Raw genomic sequence first — 27,185 nt, 5'->3', positions numbered from 1 at the left:
AATATTATACTCGTATCAACCTATATTCATAATTTTCATTAATTATTTTGCATCTTTGTTATAGATCCTTTTCATATTCCATAAATAATTACTCATTCTAAATAGTAAATACAAAATATAATAATAAAAAAGAGTAAATATCCATTAGATCCAATATTCAAAGCTGTATTTGAATCCAATTTTTCAGTGTTCAGGTCCACTCCGAGTCCATGGGAAAATAAGTAAATTCCCAATGTAGTTGCAGTTTCGTATTAGACAAGATATCCTTATTCCACAAATTCTTCCCTAATCTTTGAGAACATCACTTCAATTTGGGACTCTATAGGCATATAATTAGTGATGTTTTTAATGGGAATAAAAAAGATTAAAAGAATAATTATGACAGCTTTGATAATTAAAAACATATATTCAGGCAAGGAGCGCTCTCCCTCATTCAGCTACCTAATAACTGCAAAAAGCCCTCTTTGATAATAGCATTTTTATTTTATTTTTCATCTTTGAACATTATATCACGTGACTTTGAAATATAGGAGGGAGAATAAACTATTGAATGAGAGAATAAAATGTACATATTGACTTAGAACCTGCCACCTTAATTTGACCATAGAATAGTATTCAACCCTTCGATAAATTTGGGCTATTTAGACTGAATTTAAATAGATAATGGATGATAGAGAAAGTATTTGATTAAGTTGTAATTCATTTAATAATAATATGTATTTATTTCGGCAAGGGATGATTCATTGTATTAATAGCATCCTAATAAAAAAGCAGTTACAAAAAGAAGAAGAAGAAGGAAGCTACTGAAAGGGGATTGGCTGTGAGTGAAAAGAGAGGCGCTGATTGCTTCAAATTCCTGTACGTTTCAAATTCAAATCCAGTTAAATTTGTGTGATTCATGAGTGAGGTACTGAGTCATTTGAAACGGAGAACGTTCTTGGAATTGATTGTGATTGTGATTGATTGTCCATCAGGAAGATGAGTATGGGAACTCCGACCAAGAAGACCCTTCGCAGCAGTGAGCGGTCCCAGAACATTCAAGTGTTTGTCCGTGCTCGACCTCTGAATAAGTCTGAGAAGGCGAGCCGTTCCTATTCCGTGGTGGACACGGACGGGAAGAAAGTGATTGTCAAGGAGAAGAGCAACTCTTCCCTCACCAAGACATTTAGTTTCAATGGCGTGTTCGGGCCTGATTGTGATCAGCGGATGGTGTATGTGAAGGTAGTGCGGCCCTTGATCGACCAGGTGATGCAGGGCTACAACTGCACGGTCTTCGCCTACGGACAGACTGGGACGGGCAAGACCCACACCATGGAAGGCTGCCATGAGGAAGAGGTGGGCTACGACAATGAAGAGGCAGGGATTGTGCCGCGGTCCCTCAACGATATATTTGATGGACTTCGCATCATGGGAGCCAAGGATTTCGCGGTGCGCGTGTCCTACTTGGAGCTGTACAATGAAGAAATCTTCGATCTGCTCTCTGACGTGAACGATACGACGAGACTGCGGCTCTATGAGGACTGCAACAAGAAGGGATCTGTCATCATTCAAGGACTGGAAGAGGTCCAAGTCCACACCAAGGAAGAGGTCTACAGAATCCTCAAGAAGGGCTCTGTGAAAAGACAAACGGCAGCCACTCTGATGAATGCGAGCTCCTCCAGGTCACACACCGTCTTCACTGTCACTGTGCTCATTAATCAGAGTTCTGTGGGAGGTGAGGAAATGATCAAGATCGGCAAGTTGAATCTGGTGGATCTGGCTGGGTCGGAGAACATTGGAAGATCTGGCGCCATTGACAAGAGAGCGCGAGAAGCAGGGAATATCAACCAGAGTTTACTCACGTTGGGAAGAGTCATCTCTTGTCTTGTGGAGCGGGCCCCTCATGTCCCTTACAGGTAATTACACTCAACCCTTTCTTAGATTTTGGAGTAGGAAATTCGGGGATATGACCAAACTATTTATCTGCTATAGATAGGCTGGAAATAGGTACTTCTGTTTTATAACTAGTCTATACTTAATTATAAAAACTAATTTCCCTGTGCGATATACGCGATATATCAACCGGCTTTTGTGAAATCAAATTTATATTCGTACTTGATAAAACAATACGGATTTAGTGTTAAGTTTATTATTTATACGAGTAAATATTTATCTAAATGAATTTAAAATTTTATTCTTTCATAAGAAAAAATAATGGATTAATTTATTCAAATATTTTTATATATGAAATGTTCATATACGTTTTTTTAAATTAGATAACAAAATACGTATTTTTTTAGCGGTACCCATTTTAAGATAAGCTGTTCTAGACACATGAAATAATCACGCATGCAACAAAGCTTATTTTTCTTTATTTCCATTCTGGAAGAAATTGATTTAAAGAAATGACATTGACTCTTTTTCATTTTTTCAACCAATCCATTCTTTTAGATTCCCCTCATGTGGTACACTGAATCCATGATATATAGAGGTATATAAAAGATGTCCTAGAAAGCTGAATCGATTTTTTGTAGCTATAACCTGAACAGAACTTTTTATTCACTAAAGATTATCATTGATGTACGCTCCAAAAGAGTTCCCTTGTTCACACACATGAATAATTAATCTATTAATTTGATAATTTTATTTGACTAAGGAATGCTAGTCGATTAAAGTCTTAATACATCTTGGTATTCTATTGTATTTATAATATTCAATTAAATTAAAATATATTTCTATATGTACTTTTTAGTAATTTTTTACAATTTGAATAATTTTTAAATAATAGATCATTTTATAATTTAAGCTAAAATAAGTAAATTTGATATCATATTTGACTTGGTGGGGGTGGTACAGGGACGTTAGCACCTCATAATAATAATCAATTGTACAATTCAGTATAATATTAATTAATTAATCTTTATTGCGTGGATTTTGTTTACTATTTGATCCTTGTCCTTGGCCTTGATTCCCAGCGTTGGAAATACTAACTGTTCCATGTCCTATTTGAGTACTAATTCCTCCATCTCCATCCTTAATCTCTCTTGGTTGAATGCTCCATCCCAGCGTTACCCTATCGAATCCACAAGTAAATAGGTTCGGCCTTCCCAAATTATCTTGGGACCATGCTGCACAGCACACCATTCTGGAATGACCTTGTCTTGAATTTCTAGGAAGTCTTGCAACCCTTTGTCCATTTAAATCATAGAGTCGTACGTTTCTATTGTCTAGTGGTATTGCAATGATACCTGCTGGTGATACAGCTAGTGTGTTAATGGAGGAGTCTGATTGTATTGTTGCAACTGGGTTTCTCATATTGCGTAGATCCCAAATTTTGACGGATCTGTCATCTGATCCAGATACCACTTGATCGTCTTTGGTAAAAACTGCAGAGGTTACCGTATCTTGATGCCCTTGAAAAACACTTACAGAGTGAATGGACTCTCTAAAGTCCCACAGTCTAAATGTTGAGTCTTTGCTTGAAGTTACCACGAGCCTGGAGTTGTGGTGAGTTGCAGTGTGAGTAAGCTCACCGTCATGGCCTGCTAACTGTTGTATCAGTTGCCCTGTTTGAGTATCCCAAATACATGCAAGTCTATCCCATCCTGCCGTGACAGCTTGTTCGCCATAGGGTGGCAACCAGTCTGCTGCTATAACAACCCCGCCATTATGGCCATTTAGAGATCTCAAAGGAGTTCGCAAGACAGTATATTGATTGTTATCTTCCTCAGCCATGTATTCTTTTTCTATAGGATCTAATTCATCTTCTGATGAGGCAACCCGACCTGAGGATGATTCATTATAAAGATGCACAGCACACTGCCATATATGAACGGTTCCGTCGCCACTTGCTGTCAAAACCAATTCTTTTGTAGGATGAAACCTTAATGAATTAACTGATCCGCAGTGGCCAGTGTAGTTAAGTAGAGCTTGTCCTGAATGCATTCCCCAAATGGTGGCCGAGTGGTCTGCTGAGGCTGTGCCTATAATGGGTAGTCCCATTCTTGAAACAGTAACTTCCCATATTCCGTCCTTGTGACCTGTGTATCGTCTAATTGGAGTACAAGTGAGTGACGAAGGATTTTTCAAATTAGACATAATTCTCGTTGTCTGGGCTCTCAGTTTATTGGTATGACACCTTAGTTTCTGAGTATATGGAGCTTTTGAGTGAGAAGGGCCTTTATTTGGCTCGTTCGTGTTAGTTGTTAGATGAGTATTATTGTTGGCGTTATTTGCGCTATGAGAAGATCCTAATGTACTTAATGCCTTTCCATCAACAATATCGTACTCTGCTGCATTTCCGCCAGTCAAAAGATTGTTGTTTCCAAAAATAGATGATGGAGGAGGCGGCAAACCACGCTGTGCTATGCTTCCTAACACAAAATGTGTGGACGAGGATTTGCTGTTGTCAAACTCTGGATAATTTCCACGGCTAGGATTGTTGTTATTGCTACTGGCTTTGGACCTCTCTGTGAGTATGTCCACCTTTTCCTGAAGGCTTAGATTATCCTGATAAATCATTTCAAACTCCTTTTCTATCTGAACAAATAGTTCGTGGAGGCGTATTCTAAGAGTGGGTGGTAGAGAGGTCGTTGACGTTGTTGGGAAAGGCATTTCATCCATGGAGGAGTGACGACAATGTTGTTGAGTTTTTGTTCGAGTGTTGCAGGAACTCGATACTCCTCCTTTTGTAGAGGTTTTATCTCTTGGCATCTTAATTGGATTAGAGTTAAAAGGCGCGGTGGTAGGAAGGTTCCATAATTCTCCTCTCTTAAAGGCTATCTACACTATTTATAGTTTTCCATTTATAGATGTCCTTTTCTCTCTTTAGTCCTCTCTTCATTCTTGCTTGTCGTAGTTTTTGTTGATGATTAGGATGGTCGATCAAGGATGGTTACATTGGGTGAGGAACTTTCCCATATTATTAAATGATTGTTGTCATTGGATTGCTGAAGAAGCAATATATGTAATTCAAAATCTAACGTTCCCTATCTATGTTTGTATGAATGTTTAGTTTTTTAGTATGTGCTCCCTTTTCTCTCCCTTTCTTTCTTTTTCCTACTTTCGATTATATTCACGGAGGGCTTTTTCTAGTAGCTCTCTCTCTCTTTTTCTCCTGCTGTATAGTTTTATATCTATATAAATGTACATTTTTCTAATATTTAAACTCTAGAGAAAGAATCTGCTTATAAAAAAATCAATAATCTTATGAAATGATACGGTTGTATCTTGATTTATGCGTTTTTAAAAACATATTAACATTTATAGGGTGTGTACTTGTAACACAACTTTCGGCCGGGGCGTCAGCAGGATTTTTTTTTTTTTTTGGGGGATGGATTCCAAAATTTAACCAAATTTCAAATTTTCTAGTAAAAATAAAAAATTCCTTAATTTGGGGGGGGGGGGTACAGCCCCTCCAGTCCACCCCTTGCTGACGCCCCTTTTCCCTCTTATATCAGTTATCTCTTCTATTGAGTACTTAAAATTATGGTATGCCACATAATAAATAATAAATTAAATTTTTAATTCTTTAATTATTATAGAGAGTCAAAATTAACTCGGTTGCTCCAGGACTCCCTCGGAGGAAGAACAAAAACTTCTATTATTGCAACAGTATCCCCAGCCCTCATCAACTTGGAAGAAACTCTCTCCACCCTTGACTATGCCCATAGAGCCAAGAGTATTACAAATAAACCGGAAGTTAATCAAAAGATTTGCAAGACTGAAAAGTTATTGGTAAGTTTTGTTTCCATACTAATTTTGTTTTAACTTGGGTGGTGCTTGGTGCGCCCTTTCCCTCATTTTTAAAGAGGGAATTTTTTATTCTTCTTTTTAAAAAGAAGGGTGCCTAATTATTTTTGAAAATTCCCCTGGGGTTGCTCCACGCCTCACGGCTTTATATTCTTACATACTCTAGCAACTTTATAATCAAGTCTAATGAGTGATAGCAAATAAAAATAGATTTGACTCATTTTAAATATTTATCCCTAATAAACCTTGCAAATGCACGTGTTTTGGTTTAGAAAAATCCATTTTGAAAATGATTGATCAAATCAACATATAATTTCTGTGTCACTCTAAGAAACAGTCTTTTTTGACTTTTTAATAAGAAAACAATTCATTTATATTTTCCGATATGTTTTAGCATATTTGGTGCATTTCAATAGTAATTATCTCAATGTTTTTTATTTTAATTTATTTATTAATGTATTAGGGTTTTTTAAGAACATATTAGTAAAGAGAGTCATTTATCTCGAATATTTGAAAATATTTCAAAGGCAATAACACAAGCAGCGATGATGAATCATCACTTTTCGCCTATATTATACTATGTAGGTATATGAATGTGAGTGGGTTTGAAATGTTTAAATTATAGAAGTTGCATAAAGTTGGTATTTAAAACAGAAGCAAAAAATAATTAAGATATCAGTAGTACAATAAATATCCTTTATTTTTAATTAAAACTGATGATGATCTGAGATTAATATGATCCAATAAAAAGTGAAATGTAGATCCCCAAGTATGAATAAACCACCTCCATACAATGGTGCGAAAATGATTAGTAGTATTATGTCATTGTTATGTAGGTCTTGGAATGTTTAAAATTCACTTGCGGCATGTTGAGAATTTCCTCCTCCCAAATGTTCCTTTTCATTCTTTTTTATTTTATTTTAATAAAATAATACGTGATACAGTCAATTTTAGAGTATGTACATACATACACTTATAACGGGCAGGTGCTCAAAAATAATTAAATACCGGTGGGTCGTCTAATGAAATACATATACATATGCAAGCGTGCGTCTTGAATTTGTCGTAGCATAAAGTTAATGCTTTAATTTTAGTTTGATACCGGTCGAGAATGAAAGTAGATCGGGGGATATATATATTATTTTTCCTTGTTGTGTGTTATTAGTAGTGTTGAGCATGATGTGATTCAACTTCTTTACCTACTTATTTAAAATCATCCTAATAAAATATATCTATATCACATGTGGTTTATGTTATGATGTGCAACTTGTTGTAGTATGAATATAGATCATCGTAAAGCGGTTTGCTATGAAGACCCACCCGACTTGTTATATCATAATGGTTTTCGTCCTCGAAGAGAAGAGGAAATCCCTCTTCAAAGGCCTAGACCACCTGAGGAGGGAGGAACTGTACTTCGACGAGAGGGTCCTCAACTGGGACGTCGTAGAGAACCACCCATTTATTTCTCAACCTCTAAAATAAAGACTGCTGGTCATCATCATATGAATAGACTTTCGCAATCTATCATATGGCTAACTGCTGACTCTACCACGAGGAGTGAACCACTTGACTGCAAAAAATGTCGATGTTTCTCTCTCTCAACTCTTCTTTCTATTCTGATGATGTTCATTGGGATTGTAATTTCAACTCTAGTCATTTACTTTTATTTCACACAGGAATACACCAATCAAATATATCGTCTCAAGTCTGAACTTCAAGTTGCTCGTGAAAAAAATGGAGTATACTTAACCGAGGATAATTATGTGGACATTATCAAAAAAGACGAGTCCCAAGAAAAGGAAATTACAAGTCTCATTGAAAAAATTAAGTTCTTTGAGGATGAGAGTGAAAAAATTAAGGTAGGCACACTACTTACATTTGTTTTTCAATCTTTTTATATTGTACTACATACATCTACATATTTATGTTACATACTATGTATATAAGTTAAAACGCCCACATCAGGTATCTTAAAAAAACACATTTAAATAGTAGATCACTTTTACTTCTGGTGATGGCGTCTTGAATAAATGATTTGCAGTAAGACAGTTTACGAGCCTTTTTTCAAAAAAAATGAATTTCACTTTAGGATATGTTCACACAAACTAAGCTTCATCTTGAGGAAACAATCAAAGAAAGAGATGCAACCTTAAGTACTCTAGAATGTACACGATCGGTATTAGCTCAGACTAATATAGAAAAAGAGGAGCAAGAGTACTTGGTTGCGAGACAGGCCGAAATTGAGTGCAAACTTAGTAAACAAGCAAACATATTACTTGCTGTCTCTGATGAGTCAACCAAAGATCTTAATGGGGTTCACGATAAACTTGATCGATTAAGGTATGATGATGATAAGATTGAGTGAGATGTTGATTTTCTTCTTAACAAACAATGGTGTAATTTAATCTTTCTCAGGGACCTGGAAGCTCGCAATGTTGAAGTATCAAAAGACTTTCATTCTTCATTTGTCTCAAAATACAATAGAATAGAAGAATCTTTTGAGAGTCAGATCATGGAACAAAGTAGATTTTGTGCCGAGACACGGGATACTTTAAACAATTTACTCTATAAGAGAAATGGCCATAAAGTACAAACTTCCGAAGAATTCACCACTGCCATGGATTCTATTGCTAGTCTGATTTCCGATATTGAGAAATCCGTATCTGACAACATTTATGAAGAGCAAGCTTGGGTTAATTCTCAAATGAAACATGCTCGAAATGCCGCAGATGGACAGCAAAAAAATTTACAAGTGTATCTTACTGATAAAATTCTACCACAATTAATGAGTATATCCACTGCTATAGCAGATCAAAAATCAGTTATGCAAGAAACCTCTACGCAAATATACTCCCTTGTGAGTGAAAACAACTTCAATTACATATTTATAAAATGACAATGGTTTTATTTATTTACTCTAGGTCAATTCTCAAGTAGATAAATGGGAGGAACACATGACAGATCAAAGAAAGCTGAATATGGAATCTCTAGAATTAATAAAGGAAGTAGGCATATCTAGAGAGAATCATTCCAAGGATATTGACGTAAATGATAATAAACTAAAAGAGTCATTCTCTCTTTTAGAGAAGGACTATTCCGAATTACGTAAAGCTTTTGAATCATTTTCGGAAAAAATTGAAACTCATACATCTGATGCTCATAAGAGAGTGAATGAAAATATCAAAATACGCGAAACCATAAATAGTGAGGGAGAAAAGATGGCGTCTGGAATAGAGGCATTGACTGAAACATCTCTTAAAAGATCAGAAGCTCTTCTATATCAAGTTTCACAGGAATCTTCTACCACAAAACAGAAACAAGATCACTTACTTGACTCCATGAACAAGGGCTTCGATATTATACTACCTGCAGAGCAGGCTATATCTAGTGAATCCAAGGAGTTTGTATCTAAAATTCAAGATGATTTAGAGAAGAAATATTCTGAGCTTGAAAGTCGTTTAAGGGGAAAATCCGAAAAGACTGCAGATAACCTTAAATATCTCAATGAAAAAACGCAGGTTCGTAAAACAAACGTTATTTTGGGGGGGAAATATATATTTATTTTGTTCATTTATTTATACCTCTTTACGTGTTTTTTTCTTTTTTTCTTTCCCCATTCTATTCCTCTAGAGTGTTAGATCCTCAACGTTGGATTCTCAAAGACTCCTTGAGGAACGGTTAGAAACTCATAGGAGTGAAGATGAAAAGCATACAGAATCGCTTCAGCAATCAATTAATGATCATTGCAAAAATACCAAAGCTTTTGGAAAATTACATAGTGCAGATATGCGTGAGTCTGGTCGAAGTGTGAATCATTTTGTATTCCAAGCCTTGTCCCGTGACGCACCAACCTCATTCACTCCTATTCGTAAGCCGCCTCGAAGTTACCCACAGAAAATTATCAAAGGAACTCCTAACCAAGAACGGTTACAGCGACATCGGGAATCGAGGAGAGGCTTATCTTCAGTTCCCACCGTGGACTTGGATTTAGTCGATTTAGTTGAGGACGACGTGGATTCTGTTGTAAGTTTTATATTTAAGAAAAATGTCATTATTTTCATATGCATAGAGTTACTACTTTTTATTTTAGATTTCGGCTAATACGATGGCAAGTGAAGATATGAGTGGATCCAGCTCTTCTCTAAAGGACAGTGACGGTAGTAGGTCTCAAAGTATTTCTCGTCAAAATTCTTTAGAAAATGATCTTACCCATATTAAGGTTTGTAACAAAAATATAAATGAGGTTTATTGCATTTTTAATTTGGGTAAAAAAATCTCTTTGATTTCAGGAAACGAAAGTAATAAAATCATCTATACCCCGAGTTAATTCCAACTTTAGAAAACCCGAGAATGGGCTAGGAGGCGCAAGATCTAGAAGTACAAGTACTGTACGAGAAAATAAAGGACAGACGACATCCTGAGTTTAAATCAACTTGACTTTTTTCATTCGTGATTAATCATAAAATAGTATGAATGTGTACTACTTTAAGAGATATATTTTTACACACTTTCCATCAATACTATTGAGTATCTTCATTCCTTGGGGTTTATCCTGAATGCATTTGTTTTACATACCTATACATCTATTGCATTCATTTTAGAATGCTGCTTAAGTTATATATAGGTATATATATATATATATATATTATATTTAATATTTGTACTAAATGATTTTTACCTTATTAACTATTTGAGTCATTTTTCTTTTTTATATTACTACGAGTCTTATCTTTTTAAATTAGAGTAAAGTTAGAAAAATAAAAATAAGTTCCTAATTCCTCCTTGATTTCATTCCTTTCGTGTGTTCAATGGACTTTTATAGCTGGTAAAAGAATGTAGAAGACCGTCTCCTCCTGACGTGGTATGGCTTTTGAATAATAATAATAGTTTCTTATTATGAGTCACTCAAATATATGTTGAATTCAAATCCCTTGAAATACCCAGTGACAAACTCTTTAATACAACACGCACTACGTAATACTACTACACACACAGATTATTATGTTATTCTCCCTCCTTCTTTTTTTGTGTGGGATACGCGATTCTGAATCATGAAATTATTATTATTATTAGGTTCTTAAAAAATAAAATATAAATTTATTGCATTATTCATTTTTATTATTCTACACTGATGAATAATTAAATTTTTAAAGGTGATAGAATTTATTTTTACTCCATCCTTCTCTATGTTGTTTTTTTACTAACATCTTTTGTAATATTTTGTAAGTACTTCGTCTACCGGGTGGTATATTGAAATCTGAATACTTAATTGTTCAATAATTAAGGAAATTAATTCACATTTCGATATATTAAAGCATAAACAATTGTTTACAAAACAAAAACAAACCTAAGCTCTATTGCATACGTACAAGTCGAGAAAAGGACACTTGACCGTGATCGACAAATTTCCATTCGCGCATTCTGAACTGTTGGGCACCTCTAGGACCACTGTCTATGCCATCAGCAAGTCCGAAACGTTTGAGTGAAAGAAGGGCTCCGTCAAAAAGGCCAAACTAGACCCGGAGAAGGTAAAGAAATCCGCCCAGGCCAATCCCTCAAGTCTATTAGGGTTCATGCAAGAGATATCGGGGTGTCACACCAGAGTGTCCAAAGAGCCATAGAATAGTGGGTGGAAAGAACCTTGTGAGGGTGAAGAGGCCATTTTTGAGTTTGTTTTTTTGATACTTTAGGCCCACCTACAGCCCTGATGCTAATTCGCTCGACTATAATTTTTGAGTGCATATCGAGAGAAAGGTCTGCGGCGACCTTCATCTAAACACTGATGCCCTCAAAGCCACTATCATCCAGCACTGGGACGTCATGAGTGACAGAGCACTTGAATGTGCCAGACCTTCCACCGCCGCCTGGTGTTCAGATTTCTGATGAACGTTAAATAGAGGGACAATTCTACCTTTTTCTGTTATACAAATTGATGACAAAGAAAACTGGTTTGTTGAATAATGACGGCTTGGCAGGGAGGGTTTAGGAAGGGAAGTTGTTTCACTTCTCAGACGTCAATGCACTGCATAAAAACATAACCTAATGTTATCAAAAACTAATGTTCTTATGGGTTATAATCTTAAGATTTATTCTTTCTCTATTAATTATAGGGTTAGGGTATGGGTTAAGGCGTAGGGAAGAAATAAATCTGGATAAGTTGAGGCCTCTTGAATGTGGGTTCAACCCCAACTCGAACTATCGAAGGATGTTTTCTTTACACTTCTTTTTGATTTCTTTATTACTTCTAGTTTTTGATTTAGAGTTGATGATTTTATTCCCTTTCCTAAGGGTCGGGGGGTTAGTTTAGAGGGGTACCTAGGTTGCATTCTATTCCTTTTAATCTTGGGGCTAGGTCTTATATATGAGTGATTAATGAAGCTCAATACGCTTTGTACAAGTTGCAACCAAAAGATGAGATGAATGAAGATTTACATTACAAAAGATGAGGAATATTCTATGGATGATCGAGAAATTAGGGTTTTGGAATTTATTTTTTTTAAATTAAATTTTTTTTGGAAAAAATTTGAGAAATTAAATTTAAAAAAAAAAATTCAAAAATTTGATTTCATATATTAATTTTTTTTGGAAAAAAAATTCAAAAATACATAGCTATTCACAAAACATTACATTTATGTGAAAAAAAATTTCAAAATCTACAACTGTTCAAAAAAAAAAAAATTCAAAAATACACAATTATTCACAAAAAAAAGTTAGTTTTTTAAAGAAAAAACATTAAAAAATCTACAATTATTCACAAAAAAAAGTTAGTTTTTTGAAAAAAAAACATTAAAAAATCTACAATTATTCACAAAAAATTAAATTTTTTGGAAAATAATTACAAATATTATTTTTTTAGAAAAAAAAAAATCCTTAATATGGGTAGTGTTACAGCCTCTCCAACCCACCCCTGGGGGTATAATTTTTCAATACTTAAATACAAATTACTAAAATATAAGCTTAAAAGGCCTGCAGTTATATTACTCATCAATACATAATAACCATGTAATTTTAACGGATCAAATTGAAATGATATAGTATCAATGATTAATACACGTTGCAATTAAATAATACATCTTAGGATGAAGAAATTGTAACTTGTACAATTTGCTTATATATGTGTAGACGTGTACAGACATCGCAACTTGTACACAACAGATATATTAATAAATTTTAAAAGCTGGGTGTACAAACATCTTTTATTTTGAGCAAGAGGTGTAAGAGAAGAAAAATTAAATTATATTTTATGTGTATTTTTATTTAGATATTTCCGTCTTAAGGTGAGTTACCACATCTATCGTACATGTAGACGTATACGTGTATATATGTAGTGACTACAACCAGTTTCTTCCTATGACCAACGCGCTTGGGGTTCCAAATTTGGCGTCAATAGAGACCTATGAAAATTGGTTGTCCAACTCTTATGCCCATTGGGACTAGGGCTTCTACGAAAAAGGCATTAATAAGTTAGATTACTAATACTAAGACTTATTAAAATACTATTATGATGAATAAAAAACTTTTATTTGTCAATCCTGAAAGATAAACGGAACATTATCACTTTTTATAGAGTTGGAAGGACTGGGAAAGTTGAAAAACGTTTTTTCTGAATTACATGGAGATGCTTCAAATTAGACAAGCCAAAGTTTTAAGCAATATACATAAATCTATTTACTAATAGTTAAAATATTTTTATAGGATTTGTTTGGGTAATTGTCATTTGAATGGTAAATTTACCTGTCCACCCTACGATCAAGTCATCGAATTGACTTTAAGCTCTTTTCGGCACCTGCTATCGTTGTCTTTGAGATTTTTTTTCATATTTGAGTAGCTGAGATCAATTAGAAAAAAAATAGGGGGGGGGGGGAATAATTTATGGGACACCGTAATATACACGTATATCTTGTATAAAAAAAAGAAGAAACACTTTTCTTTTGATTGAAATACTCAGCTTCCTTGAATCAGATCCTTCTAACTATTAAAAAAATTTACCAGCCAAATTACTTTCAAATATAGTACGTTAATTTTAGCAGCTGTCCCCGAAGCTGGGACTATTGTAGCAATTAAATAAAATTGAATTGAAAATGATATTTTTTGAGGAATAAATAATTTTTTGTCATTTTAAGGTTTTGGCTCATACTATAGCATATTGAGACATAATACGATTTATATTATAGATCGGAGAAATTCACTAAAAACCCACCGGATTTTCAGCACACATGTAAATCCGGTATGTTATTCAGCTGTCCCGTTAATTTCTAATTGGTAGTATAAAGAATGAATTTTCTTTCCCTTAGCAGTTGTCATTATTATTTAATTCCTGAGTAGTGAACATCCTTTCCTTAATAGATTCAATTATACTTAAAACATGAGCGGAGATATAATTGTAAGTCCTTGTTGGACCCAGTAGAATAACCTATTTTTTCCTTCCTCTCTTGTCACAGCTGATTATAGCTGATCTAATGAAACGTCATGATCATTATTATTTCTCTCCTACAAGACTAACTCCAAATTTTCAGGGTTACCATGTTGATTTTCGGGGTTTTTTAACATGCCCATTGCAGACTGGAATTTTACCTTTGCCGAGTCCTATTCATCCTAGCGGAAGTACCCAGAGTTCGCCTTTAAAGCATGCAAAGGAAAAATAGTGTTAATTATGTAACAGATCGGTGGGGGTGTTAACATCTCCCTCTGAAAAAAGAATTCTCGCCCATCTTTGATGAAAATTAATTTAAAAATGTATAAATATGAATTTAAATATAATATTTTCTCTGTACTAATACTATTTTATATGTTGAAACTTCTCTTTATAACAGTAATCATTTTCTCCCTACAAAGTTATACAACAGGCAGCTATTATTGACAATGGTCTTAATTCAGTCATACCATATGTTTCTCTCCCACCGCCTCATCTTTAGCCATAACTTATTAAATAATGAACAAAAAACACAAGCAACAACCGTTTTTCCTTTACTAATTGTTAAGGCTAGTTTTTTCAGTACAAATTACTCAACTCTAAGTATGATAGGCTGTAATTTTTTGGTGTTTGAGATAAGTGCCATGTTGCAGAAACCGTTCCCGGCCTTCCCTATTAATATTATCTACCCTCTTGTTACATGCATCTATTTAGAGGACATAAGCATTTGAGGAGGTGTAAATATTGTTTGTCTATTTATATATACTTTTATCATCGTTATTCCCCCACAAACATCGTTATGATATTTAAGAAGAAACAACATTTTATTTTGTTTTTATTTTCTAATGTTTTCAATTATTAAGGGAAAAAAATTCCAAGGTGGAACTATGAATAATTATATGTATATGATGCAAAATGTTTCTTTATTTTCCTTTCTTCTGAAGCTAGCAGGCTAGTTTCTCTTCCTGTAATCCACCTTAGTAATTTATTCAGCACACACTAGGCAGCTTATACTGCCTATGAGATATTTTATAAATACATACTATATTTAAACGACTTTTAAAAGAATGAATAGAATAACTTAAACATAAAACAGGGTTGATCTTATCTAGTGGTACACATTTGCTTATTTTCAATCCGGAATGACATTGGTGCAAAATCACAGAGGAGGAGAACAAAACATCTGATCTCTGAGTAGAGCAAGCTAAGACGGTTGAAAAGAGCAAAGAAGTTTCTAAATTTCGCAAGGCCAATAAAAATGTGGGGAAAGTTTTGCTTTTTTCTGATGAAAATTTTTCATCATTCATCCTACTATGACTAAGAAAAACAGCCGCTACATCACAACCGAATATCCAGACAATGCCTCAGCTTCAGTGATACATGTCTTCAGAACAAAAACTCTAGTGAGAGCGGCTCAATGCAGACGCTTATATAGAACTTCTGGATAAGAAAGTGTTCCCTTGGGCCAGAAAAAGTTCGGAGACAACTTTGTTTTCACTCAAGATGGAGCTCCGCGTCATTGCACCGCTATGACACAGCCCTTCCTGAGATATAACTTTGCATACTTTTGGGACCACATGTGGCCACCCTCCGCTCCAGACGACAACCCCTTAGACTACTCTATCTAAGCGCGTCTTGAGGAGAGGGTGTGTACTACTCGTCTCAGAAGTGCCCTGTCTGATAAGGTGCACTCCTTCTCATACATATTCAAGGCCTGCAAGGGATTTAGGCCTCTTATTGAGGCAATTATTAGAGTTGCTCGGCACTATTTTCAAATGATGAATTGTTAAATAAATCTCCTTACAATTACCTCTCATTTAAATTTAGACTTGAAAAATTGAAAATATTAAAATGTGTACCACTAGATAAGATTGTATACAAGTCCGATTTTGTCGTCTTTACAAGTTCTACCAATGACATTGACTAAATCCGCTCTGATACCCAAATAGCAGTCTTACATCCCACTTTGATGACAGAGGAAAGAGCAGAGTAAAACGGAGCCTGCTCCGCATCATTCTCGAGCCCCGTATCATGATGCTCTTGCTCTTCATCCCGAAACTTTGTAATTTTCTCAATCAGCTCCTTATGTAACTCAGGATCATCCGCTATCAAACTCCGTATTTGATCGTTGTAATGTTCGGTGATGGACGATTCCACGGCGACAGTACATGCCATGGCTGCTTCCTTCCCTGGAAATGAAATAATATACTATTTCTTGTCCTTTGTTCAATAAAGATCCTACCTAGCAGAGCAGTCCCTGCTCCCAGCGCAAATCCCGCAACGTTCCAAAAAGGTAATAGAACCGTGGGTCGGGATCTGGTTGTATGCATGAGCTCATGAAATGCCGCTAAGTGATGCTTTTCCTGCTCCCACATGTGCTTGATAAGGGGACCCGTTTCCGAATGGGAGCCCAGAACAGCGTTGACCTGCATAGATTCGATCCGCTCCAAATTCGCCAGCATGATCCACGCGAATAAACCGATCAATCATTGCCTTACGTTGCGTCTCCTTCGCCTTCGTTGAAAGGCTTCGTACTATAATTGTGTGTCGAAGCATGATGGCTTTCAATCTCGGCAGTCCCTCAAATCAAAGAGTCAATCCACGGATCCAAAAATAAGGTTGATATTTAAAATGAAGTTATGAGTGACTTTACCTAAGATTCACGTTATATAAATTTGAATAATAAAATAAGAAATACGGGAATTGTGTGAATGAGTCAACGTGACGTATTTAATTTGTTGCTAATGTAGATATGAGATCACGTGAGTAAGTGACGTCAGAAAAAGCGGATAGTTATTGCTCAATCCTGGATCCTATTGGTCTGCTCTGACGTCAACATCTTGTCACTCACGACTCTTAGTCATTACACAATCCTTTCCGCAGCTGCTTACCCTTCAATAATTTGTTTTATTTCTTTCAATATACTAAATATATACCTCAAAACATTACTGATTACTCAGTCTTCTCTCTGTCAAATTTAATCGATCAACAAAAGCAACAACAAGTAATACCCAGTGCTTAGAATATTGTGCCTTATTAGTTATTATTGTATCAAAGCTTTAAGCCTCTCTTTCAAGAACAGTTTACAATGGACAGTCTATTCGGACGAAAAAAGACTCTTAAGGGTAATGAAATTATTAATATGTCCGTACATAATAGCTTCTTTGGTATTACTTTTTACTCTGTAAAGGATTGGAGTTTAATTCTGATGATCAAATTAATATTGATGACATTTCCCAAATTATTATTTCACTTTAATAAATTTAATGACGTCATAGATATATGCCGATTGAATCAGAAACCTTCAATTCATTGCCCAATAGCAATGCAGCCCCATTTTTATTTTATCTTTTCCCACGGGGATATTTGCGTGATCATTATGAATCTCAAAATGAAACCAAAGTCCCCCCTTGAAAAGATGTATGAATCCCAAATGATCGACCCCAAAAGACCCTTAATATTCAATCGCTAATATTTATTGGCCTTTTGAATCCCTTTACAGAGCAAGTAAAGGACAATGATCGGGATCTTCGAAAAGCTAATCGCGAGGTCGAAAGAGACCGAAAAAAGTTAGAGATGGAAGAAAAGAAGCTGGAACAAGAGATTAAAAAAGCCGCCAAGTCTGGAAACAAGCAAGTCTGTACTCTCCTTGCTAAGCAACTAGTGAATCTGAGAAAACAAAAGAATCGTACTTTCGTTGCTTCGAGTCAAATATCCGCTGCTGGCTACGCTGCCAAAGGAATGGCTTCTAATGTTAAAATTGCTGAAGCCATGGGTGAAACATCGAGAACAATGGGGCAAATGAATAAGGCTATGGATCCCAAAAAGTTAGCTGGGACTTTGAGGGACTTTACTGTCGCAAATGATAAAATGAACATGACGGAAGAAGTCAGTAAGTGGTGTTTCTTTTAGGATCAATTTATGTGTGCTCGAATTTATTAATATACATATTCTCTCTCAGTGAATGATGCCTTTGATGATATTCTGGGAGAATCTGATGATGAGGCGGAGGAACAAGGAGTTATTAATAAGGTTCTAGATGAAATTGGTATTGAAATATCTGGAAAAATGATTAATGCTCCGTCTGCTGGTAAAGATACCATTGGTGAGTCCACCAAGACCACGACAAAGGAAGATAGGGAGATTGAAGAAATGCTTGCTCAGTTAAAAGCTTGAAATTGAAGTATATTATATTGCTATGTTCCTTTATTTGTTGAAGATGGAGCCGGCGCCAATGAAATCTTTTTGATTTCCAGGATCCAACACAGATGCTTATTTTTTTATAAATTATAACTTTTTTTAATTATGTACAAAACCAAATAAATATATCGTTATAGCTGTACACTTTTATATAATTATCACAAAATAAAGAAGAATATAAATAGATAAAATCATGATTGTCTTCTTTGTATCAACAGCCGGAGAAGAATTACACAAATGATCCGAGCAGAGGCAGAAATCCCCAACTATTTCTCCAAATCCAGCCACAGAAAATGTGGATGAGGTACAGCCTTCTTGCAATTTTGGAAAGAGAAAAGAGAAGGGACATCCCCGCACAGAAATTGTGTGTTCATACCCATATATGTCCCGTGTTGTCCCACTGATCTGCATAGATTTAATACCTTTATGTTACAACTTAGAAGTAAATATATTTATCTCACTTTTAAACAGTGACGATCCAAGAGACAGTCCGTTTGAAAACGAGAAATATCCCCAGCAAAATATTCAAATTCATCACATGGTGCACAGGAGTAGCAACGAAGGTTTCCATCCACGCCAAATAACTGGCATAATAATACAATTGCTATAACAAAGAGATGCTCCATGACGGATGACTGAATGAAAAATGAAGAAATTATTATGTTTTTGAGTGAGTAATAGGTACCTATGCAAACATATATTATATACATAATAATATTTGGGGCAATGTCTCCTCTTACAAACAATAGGAAGTTAAACTTCCTGTAAAATCACTCTAGAGGTGATTTTTATTTGCTGATTGAAGTAAATAAATTTATGTACATAATATCAATATGTGTGCCTGATTGATTGGACTCTCAATGATCTAAGGACAATTTCTCTTTTATAATGCATTTACAAATATCCGGCTTGGACCCGTTCACCCCTTTTCCGTGAATTCGTTCATTTTGGAATAGCGAAAAAACAACAACATGAAGCAAATTTCGTTGGAACAGTACAAAGGAATGTTGCCATGACTCATGACAACACATCTTGTAAATTTGGAGCTTATCATTATAAATGTATATGAGTATAGTTTTAATTTTTTCTACAACAGAATCCTTGTTATAGTTATCTCATAAAAAAAATATCAGTCATACCTGATCTAACGGCCACCTGTTTTAATCTTGTCACTGCACTAATTGGTCATATGCAGTATTCAAATTTATAATTGTTACAAAATATGAAACCTGATTTAAGAGGTCACCTGCACTAAGCCGTTCATTTTTTTAGTTTCCCTTATCTGTCAGCTTTATACATATTTGATTGTATTTTCGTTCTGGGGCCTCTACAAATAAAGTCCTGATCATAATGACTAAGAAAGAGAGCATAAATTTATGTGATATGTTTTCTGAAATGATATTAATCCCCCTGATAAGATGGAATTTCTGTTAATACCAATGATTATAATTACTAAAGGAGAAATTTTCGTCTAACCTCAACTGCTCAACTGATTCGAACTCACCTGCTTTTTGTTTTAAAATCAGCCTATATGAGGTATCATTGATGTCAAATCATCATCAATTAAAAATATTTCCCTAAATATTAATGTATGGACGTTAGCCAACCTTGTACAAAAGTGATCTAAGACTCGGTTCCCTAAGGCTTTGCTCCCGATACTCTCTTGAAACCATTCAATATATATATTTTTTAAAGCAATAGTACTAAAAAGCTATTAATTTTGCTGCAGGGACTTCTTGCAACTGGTTGTTTATATTCAAATCATAAAACCCTTACAGGAGTAAATAGTAAGTGAACTTTAGTTCAGAGGCACTTGAATCAGATGAATGTTGTTCCTCACTTAAGAGATGTGTTTATTCAAAAAACATCATGGTTATCCCTCAGGTATTGTGAAAGTCATAGCTAGGAGTATAGTTGCTTGGATATATTGAAGGTTTAGGTGACCCTTGTCAAAGTTGTTAAAAACGTGCACTTGACCCATTGTTCCCATTCATCCCTTTCAATCCAGCAAGTTAATCAAGCGTATTCACGAGAACTTTGCTAGATTCAATGGAAGGTTATTCTGATTATGGTAAAGGTCGAATCCAAATGGATTTAACAGCGAATAATTTACTTTATGTCAAATACGTTGATAATTTCACCTCTTAAATTGGACCAATATCCTGTAATGATGATTCAATTTATCATTGCCAGAGGTTATGATATAAAAAATGATTGGGGTGCATTGTCCCCCCCCCCAACGCACACTTCCATCGTCCCTGCTAAATGACTCCGGAGTAGTAGAATTTCAAAAATGGGATCTATACGAAATGATGTTGGACATGGAGACCATATGACGAAACATCATCATAGGAATAAACTCCGTCCTCGAAGTTCGGGTTGATTGGAAGAGTAGGGGTGGTCGGTAACTGTTGTCTATGCTAGTAAATCCTCTAAAAAACATCTTATTAATTTTTTTAAACATAGGCTTCTTCGAAAATAATGAATATAGTACTTCTTTAAGAGTCTTCTTCGAGTGAGTACTTATATAATTTGTTTAGTCATTCGTGATCGACTCTTCTCCTAAGATAATTACAGTACGTACACATCCCTGGCTACGAGCTTAGAACTGATTGGATTTGTATATTCAGACTACAGATATTAATATGCGGAACAGTAATTAAGGACGGTTCTTTCAAGTCATTAGTAATTAGCTCTAGGATCCATCAGGACGAACAGCAATTCTCTCTAGTTTGTAAGTAGGTATATATATTTCTTCTCTAGTTTCTCTCTTCAAAATCTTCTTCTTCATAACGGCAAAAGCCGTACTTCTTGCTTTCCCTTAATGACGTAGGATTTATGAACAACAAAGTAAATTGCTGTTGTTCATTGTTGTGAGTTAGATAAGTGTGTATGCCTGTACGACTTGGTTTTTCTCCCTTTTTTATTTCTTGAACTTCTTTTTTTAGTTATAGACTCTATAGTTACATATATTATTTCACTTATAAAGCCTTAACAAAGACATTCAATTAATTCCTTGTGTTATTTCTATTTCGTTTCTCTTAATAATCTACTTAAATAACAATATACCCATACTTAAAGAAACCATGACTCCTTTTCAAATAATCTCATCAACTTATTAATGTTTCCTTCACTCAAAGGACGGCAACAATGACGGCTCCAATTAGTCTTATATCGTGGACATTAGACGTCATTACAAATAAAGGTAAGACTTCTATAAACCCCCTTTTTCTTTGTAAACGTTTGTAGTTATAAGTCATGTTTCCTCAAAAGGGGGATCCCTATGCGGCCGTTAATTCTATTAGGCCCCTTTCTTATAAGGAGTTCCTACAATGTCCTACACTTCTGTCTTATTGATATATAATAAGTTGCGTCGTACGCATCTCTTCCACATTCATTCCCCTCTAAATCCATTCGGGAAAATGGAAATCATGTGAGGGACCCTTTGATATATACATGCATAATATAGTAATATTAATAATTAATATAATATGTTAGTAGTAGGAACTGATACAAAGAAAAGAATGAATGCAACTCACTGTGACAGAAGTTTGATTACGTCATGCCTTACGTAATATTATGTAGTTACTAGATTCACGACCGCTGTGCATAGATAGCCAATTTCTAATAATATGCACTTAACAGTGACGCTCTTACTCCCAAATCCATCCTTAGTCTCTCCTAAAGTACCTAGCCCAGCGGCATCCGCAGGGATGGGCCGGAGGGGTTGTTGCCCCCAAAAAAAAAAGTTAAGGAATTTTTGCTTTTTACTAGAAAATTTAATATTTGAAAATTTTATTTAGCAGCTGTGGATTTTTGAATTTTTTCCCAAAAAATTTAATTTTTTGTTAACAGCTGTGAATTTTTGAATTTTTTTTATTAAAAAATTAATTTTTTGGGAATAGCTATGGATTTATCAAATTTTTTTTATCAGCTGTGGATTTTTCGAAAATATGGATATATTGCATAGGTATAATTATATCCGAAGAAATGGAAGAAAGAATCATGGGAGCAGGAATCCTGTTTAAAAGAATTTGACCTACATACATACATCATCAACACGTTACCTCGCTAACACAATAATATACAGTATATTCTGTTGACAGCTGTTGATGTTTCATCTTCTTTTCCCCCTCATCTGCATTTTGACCATTGATTGATTGAATTAGAATGAGTTCTTTGTAAGCTGTGGATAGTTCCCAAGAATGATGGCCCATTCTTCCAACAAAGAAATTATTATTCTAACTATCAGCTGATTTTGGCGTTTCCCCCTATTTCTTTTCGGAGATAAGGTTGCGTGATACAATAGAGGTAAAGAGGTACATAAATATGGATATAACTTTTGTAATGAAAATCAAGTGGTCCATTAAAATCTGAACACTTTGAATTTTAAGCTTCATAATTTATTAATTAACAAGATAATTTCAACAAAATTAATATCATAAATAGATGTGTATCTGAGCTTTCTTAATCATTAATGTAGCCGCCCTTAGCGACAATGATGGCGGAAGGCCTGCCACCCGGTATTCATCTGTCATGGCGTCCCAGTGTTGGCTGACTGTGGCTTTGAGGGCATTGGTGTTCGGATGATGGCACTGTAGGTCTTCCCCTCGACATGTACCCAAAAAGTCTAGTTGAGGAGGTTGTCATCAGGGCTGTTAGGAGGCAAAAGTGTTTAAAAAAGAATTCCAAATATTAATTCAAAACACATTCAAAGGAGTTTTGCTAAAGAGTAGATTGATTTTTTTGTTTGCTGGTTTCAAAAGTGATCTATCTCTCCACCCACTTTTAAATCTCTGGATAGTCTAGTGTGAAACCACGAGATCTCTTGCAAGGGTCTTCATGGACTTGAGGGTCTTGGCCTTGGCTGTTTTCTTCAACTCCTCCAGCTCTAGTTTGGTGTTTTTGAATGAGCCCTTCTTCCACTCCAACGTTTTGGAACTTTCTGAGGGTGTAGACTGTGGTCCTGGAGATACCCAACCCGTTGTAGTCACGAAATGTTAATTCGTCAATCACGTTCAAGTGTCATTTTCTCGACTTCTACGTTAGCTATACAGCTCAAGTTTGTTTTGTATTGTAGCTAATTGTTTATGCTTTAAAAGTTATTAAAATATAAATTATTTTCAATCACTCAACCTTGATTGATTATTGAATTAGTAATTGTTCAGATTTCAACTGCCCACCGGGTATTTTTTTGTTTATTCTTTAATAGGGACTGTTTAACGTCCGGCACGACTTGTATGGAGCTGCACTGTGTCAGTATCGTAACAAAACTCAATAGGATTTTAAATAATAACTGAAAACATTATGAAATGTGAAAAATCCAAGCTCATAGCAAAGATTATATCACAAAAAAATTATGCCACCGAGCAATTCAATTTTTTTTACAGAAATTCGACTTCCTTTTACTGTTTAAAATTTGAGATCCAGTCATATTTTGATGGGATAAAAGGTGCCATAGTGGCCATCCTTGTACATCAAACCGTCTCTATAGATCGTTGTCGTGTTAACTTCTCCCAATGAAACAAGCATTCTCGCCTATGTTTGGTCCAAATTGTTATAAAAATGCAGAATAGAGTAAATATGAATATAATTATAATATTTTCACTGAACTGATGTTATTTTAAATTAGAAGGTTCGACTTTTTATCCCAGTTATTCATTTTCTACACCTTACATCATATAGCAGGCAGCTGATATTAACAAATTAGTAATACTAACTTTAAAAATAAAAATTATACCTATTTTTTTAAGGTGAGTAACTAGTTAGGTAAATCGTGTGTATTTTTAGCTACGCGTTTTTTTGGAAATTGGTAACCTGAAGAATGAATTTTCTTTTCCTTAGCTGTTGCCATTATTATCTAACTCCTGAGTTGTGAACTTCCTTTCATACTATATATATTCAAAACCTGATAAAAGACAGAGAGTAACCTTGAGGATTTGTTGCGGAGTTATAATTGTAAGTCCTTGTTGGACATAGAGTAGAATTGAGGATCGACATATCGGAGTAATGTCCTTGTTTATTTTTATTTTATTTTTTAAATTTTTTACAAAAATTTAAAATTAAAATTTTTTTTACAAAAAAACCTTTTTTTTTTTTTTTTTTTTTTTTTTTCAAAAACACGTTATTTTTCAATTTTTCCCAAAATTAAATTTTCAAAAAATTTTATTTTTTGTGGGTAACTTTGCATTTTTGGAATTTTTTTATGAATAGTTGTGAATTATGGAAATTTTTGTTCAAATTTTTTATTTCTTGTGAAAACTGTAGATTTTTTAATTTTTTGTCCGAAAAATTTGAATTTGAATTTCAAAAAAATACTTTTTATTGTTTGTATTTTTCAAAATATGTTATTCTGCAAATTTTTTTTTTTCCCAAAAAAAAAAATCAAAAAACCAAGCTCCTTCCCAAATATAATCCTGCGAACGCCCCTGCATTGTCATGCTTTCTGAAATTTTGGTTATTTACACAATATGTTAATGTTATTAACAAAGAGGTGGTTGTCCATAATTTACAACTCATGTTTTGCTTTTATTATGTTTTCCTAATTTTTAATAAATAATAGTAAATATTTCAAATATGGTCAAAATAAAGCAAATATAACCTAATATACAAATTTTGTCAGTTATCCCTTGAGATGGATTCGGTCTAGGCCGGAACTTGATAGCCTCCGTACGAACCTCATTTTGCAATGAGTGAAAAGCCCAAACCTTCTATCCCAATATTGATTTCTAATGTAAAATAATTCCTTTACAACTAATTGATGACGTCATTTTCGATTTGATCCCCACTGCCTCCCTCTAAATGAAGAAATTTTTGTTTTGTACTAGACTACGGTGTATATAAAAGAGGGAAGGGGTGTGGTAGAATATGGATCCAGGTTCGCTACTAAGCATGTCGAGTCCCAGTTAATATGATAACTATAGTATTTCTTAAGCCAGGGCTTGTCAAGCTTTACTATGCACCAAGACTACACTAATACATTTTTAGCAGAGGTCCCCTTTATATGAAACATGTGTACTATGTATGTGTCTAAAGCAATCCTTAATTGTCCATCTTCCTGTTTACCACCTCCCTAGCCTCCCATCACGGCCCACTTTGAAAACCATTTTTTTAAACAGTCTTAGTTTTTGGAGCACTACACACTCTGTGTATACGGTAGCCGCGCCCCGTTTGTATCTAATATCATTTCCTGGGCACGAATTTTCTCGCGACATCCTGTTTTTTAATTGCCTCTTATCAAACAAAGTCTGTATAAAGATGAACCAAGACCGATAAAGCTTAACCGAGACCGAAACTGTGTAAAAGAAAGAACCGAGACCGGATCCGATAGAACAGCAGTACCTGAACCGGGACAACCTTGTCAATTAGTTATTACATTCTTATGTTTGAAATATATTTAGCTCTCATGAGTATATATTGGAACATTTTTATTCTATAGATTCTCATATTTTGGGCCGAAAGGCCACACGCTGGCTCAAACCCCAACACCTTGTAGACTGACTGAGCCCGAAGTCCGATATTTTCTAACTCCATCCACCTCTAGTGCTCCCCTTAATGTTAATGAATAGGTTTTTATGCAGGTACCCATGTAAATAATATGTAGACTAATATCTACCTATATGGAAGTATTGTTCTTTTGGAGTCGATGTATACGTATATATTTTACCTATAAGCGTTTGAATCCAGGCTTACTTAAAATATGTAGATATATACTATAAGAATATTGTCTGAACGTGGTTAGAATTCCACTTTCTACCTCTTTAATGGTTTCTTCACATTTTATCAGAGGATATACCTCAATACTTGCCAAATACGTACAGATGACTATTATTATTTATTAGTACTTATAAATATTCCAAGGGATGGTTCCATAGATTAACATCTGAGTCTGTCATATTTGTAACTAATTCAAATATATGAAGATTGGACTTAATACCAAATATTTATCTATTTTTATTACTTAAATATGTAGATTTCCTCAAGTACACTATGTAAATATATACAAAGCAATATTTAATGACTTAAATAAATATAAATATAATCCTTCATGTGATCCAACTTTTGTATTTTAAGGACCTTATGATAGTAATACATCATAGATATAGGATTTATCTTCTTATACAAGGATGGAACTAATAACAAATTGAAATGGATTATTTCCTATCGATTTAATCTTCAATATATTCATCCCTGTTTCTATCTCCCTAACATTAGTGTTGGGCCAGTCCTTATATATTCTGTCCATTCCAGTCTTCGAAACGATCATGCCAGTCTTTGGGACCGGTCCTTAACACTGTCACAGACTGTCAGTACTCAAACTGATTGACTTTATAAGAAATATAGTTTAGTGACGTCACCAAGGACCGAACTTTGTATGTTGTAAGACTGATTTGCAGGACTGAACTGGAATGGACTTTAGTCTTTAGTCATAAATAAGGATTGACATAACTCTAGCTTTTTTGATGGTGGGCAAGAAGGGATATTTGTAACCGCCCGTGTTGCAACTTTCCCCTGTCTCTGAGACAACATTATTTGACATCCTCCTTTGTAACAATAAAAAATATATAAAAGTGTTTCCATTTTGTTTATGGAATTAATCCATAGGACACGTGTTTACAGACCGGTCTGAGATTGTTATAATTTTTAATGAACAAAACTAATTCGGTCCTTAAACGAAGTTTGGTATGGACCAGTCTTAAGGAAACATTCGGTTTGGATTGGTGGGATACTAGGTGGGGGGGGGGGAAGTAATTACGTATTTATTAAATATACTTGGAGCAAGTATATTTAATGCCTTTAATGTTCTCTGCTTGTTGATGTAGGAGACAATATATTAATGATG

At 34.7% G+C, this 27,185-nt stretch overlaps 5 protein-coding genes and 1 long non-coding RNA gene across 9 annotated transcripts in view; 3 read left to right on the top strand and 3 right to left on the bottom strand.

Annotated features, from left to right (window-relative positions):
- The first annotated feature begins 482 nt into the window (after positions 1 to 482).
- On the top strand, positions 483 to 10,416 carry LOC121132358 (kinesin-like protein KIF11). Its single transcript, XM_040727759.2, has 9 exons — positions 483 to 1,895; positions 5,523 to 5,715; positions 7,407 to 7,589; positions 7,820 to 8,070; positions 8,146 to 8,587; positions 8,652 to 9,248; positions 9,361 to 9,753; positions 9,821 to 9,949; positions 10,020 to 10,416. Exons 1-9 carry the CDS (start codon positions 979 to 981, stop codon positions 10,149 to 10,151), a joined length of 3,237 nt encoding a protein of 1,078 aa, XP_040583693.1. The 5' UTR covers positions 483 to 978; the 3' UTR covers positions 10,152 to 10,416.
- Positions 2,609 to 5,523, bottom strand: Wdr37 (WD repeat domain 37). Its single transcript, XM_040727760.2, has one exon. It carries the CDS (start codon positions 4,690 to 4,692, stop codon positions 2,893 to 2,895), a length of 1,800 nt encoding a protein of 599 aa, XP_040583694.1. The 5' UTR covers positions 4,693 to 5,523; the 3' UTR covers positions 2,609 to 2,892.
- Positions 10,417 to 14,961: 4,545 nt separating the features above from the next.
- On the bottom strand, positions 14,962 to 16,868 carry Coq7 (ubiquinone biosynthesis protein COQ7, mitochondrial). The gene is given in 3 exon segments (XM_040727757.2): positions 14,962 to 16,332; positions 16,386 to 16,564; positions 16,566 to 16,868. Coding segments are annotated over 3 exon segments (579 nt in total). The 5' UTR covers positions 16,700 to 16,868; the 3' UTR covers positions 14,962 to 16,066.
- A 131-nt stretch (positions 16,869 to 16,999) lies between these two features.
- Positions 17,000 to 18,537, top strand: CHMP2B (Charged multivesicular body protein 2b). Its single transcript, XM_040727756.2, has 3 exons — positions 17,000 to 17,268; positions 17,646 to 18,035; positions 18,105 to 18,537. The coding sequence occupies exons 1-3, from the start codon at positions 17,232 to 17,234 to the stop codon at positions 18,317 to 18,319; spliced, it is 642 nt and encodes a 213-aa protein (XP_040583690.1). The 5' UTR covers positions 17,000 to 17,231; the 3' UTR covers positions 18,320 to 18,537.
- Positions 18,322 to 19,324, bottom strand: LOC121132357 (uncharacterized). The gene is made up of 2 exons (XR_011778955.1): positions 18,805 to 19,324; positions 18,322 to 18,748 (listed from the first exon to the last, which is right to left on the bottom strand). It is a non-coding gene; the product is annotated as an uncharacterized lncRNA (long non-coding RNA).
- Positions 19,325 to 21,190: 1,866 nt separating this feature from the next.
- Positions 21,191 to 27,185, top strand: part of RhoBTB (Rho-related BTB domain containing) — a 62,814-nt gene continuing 56,819 nt past the window's right edge. For all 4 annotated transcript variants that reach the window (XR_011778954.1, XM_040727753.2, XM_071886658.1 and 1 more), the window contains exon 1: positions 21,191 to 21,548. The gene's annotated coding sequence lies outside the window, so the exon portion shown is untranslated. The remainder of the gene's footprint in view (positions 21,549 to 27,185) is intronic.

Source organism: Lepeophtheirus salmonis, chromosome 2, assembly GCF_016086655.4.
Source record: "Lepeophtheirus salmonis chromosome 2, UVic_Lsal_1.4, whole genome shotgun sequence".
NCBI lineage: Eukaryota > Metazoa > Arthropoda > Copepoda > Siphonostomatoida > Caligidae > Lepeophtheirus > Lepeophtheirus salmonis.
The sequence above is the reverse complement of the archived record's forward strand: the minus strand, read 5'-3'. Positions and strand labels throughout refer to the sequence as shown.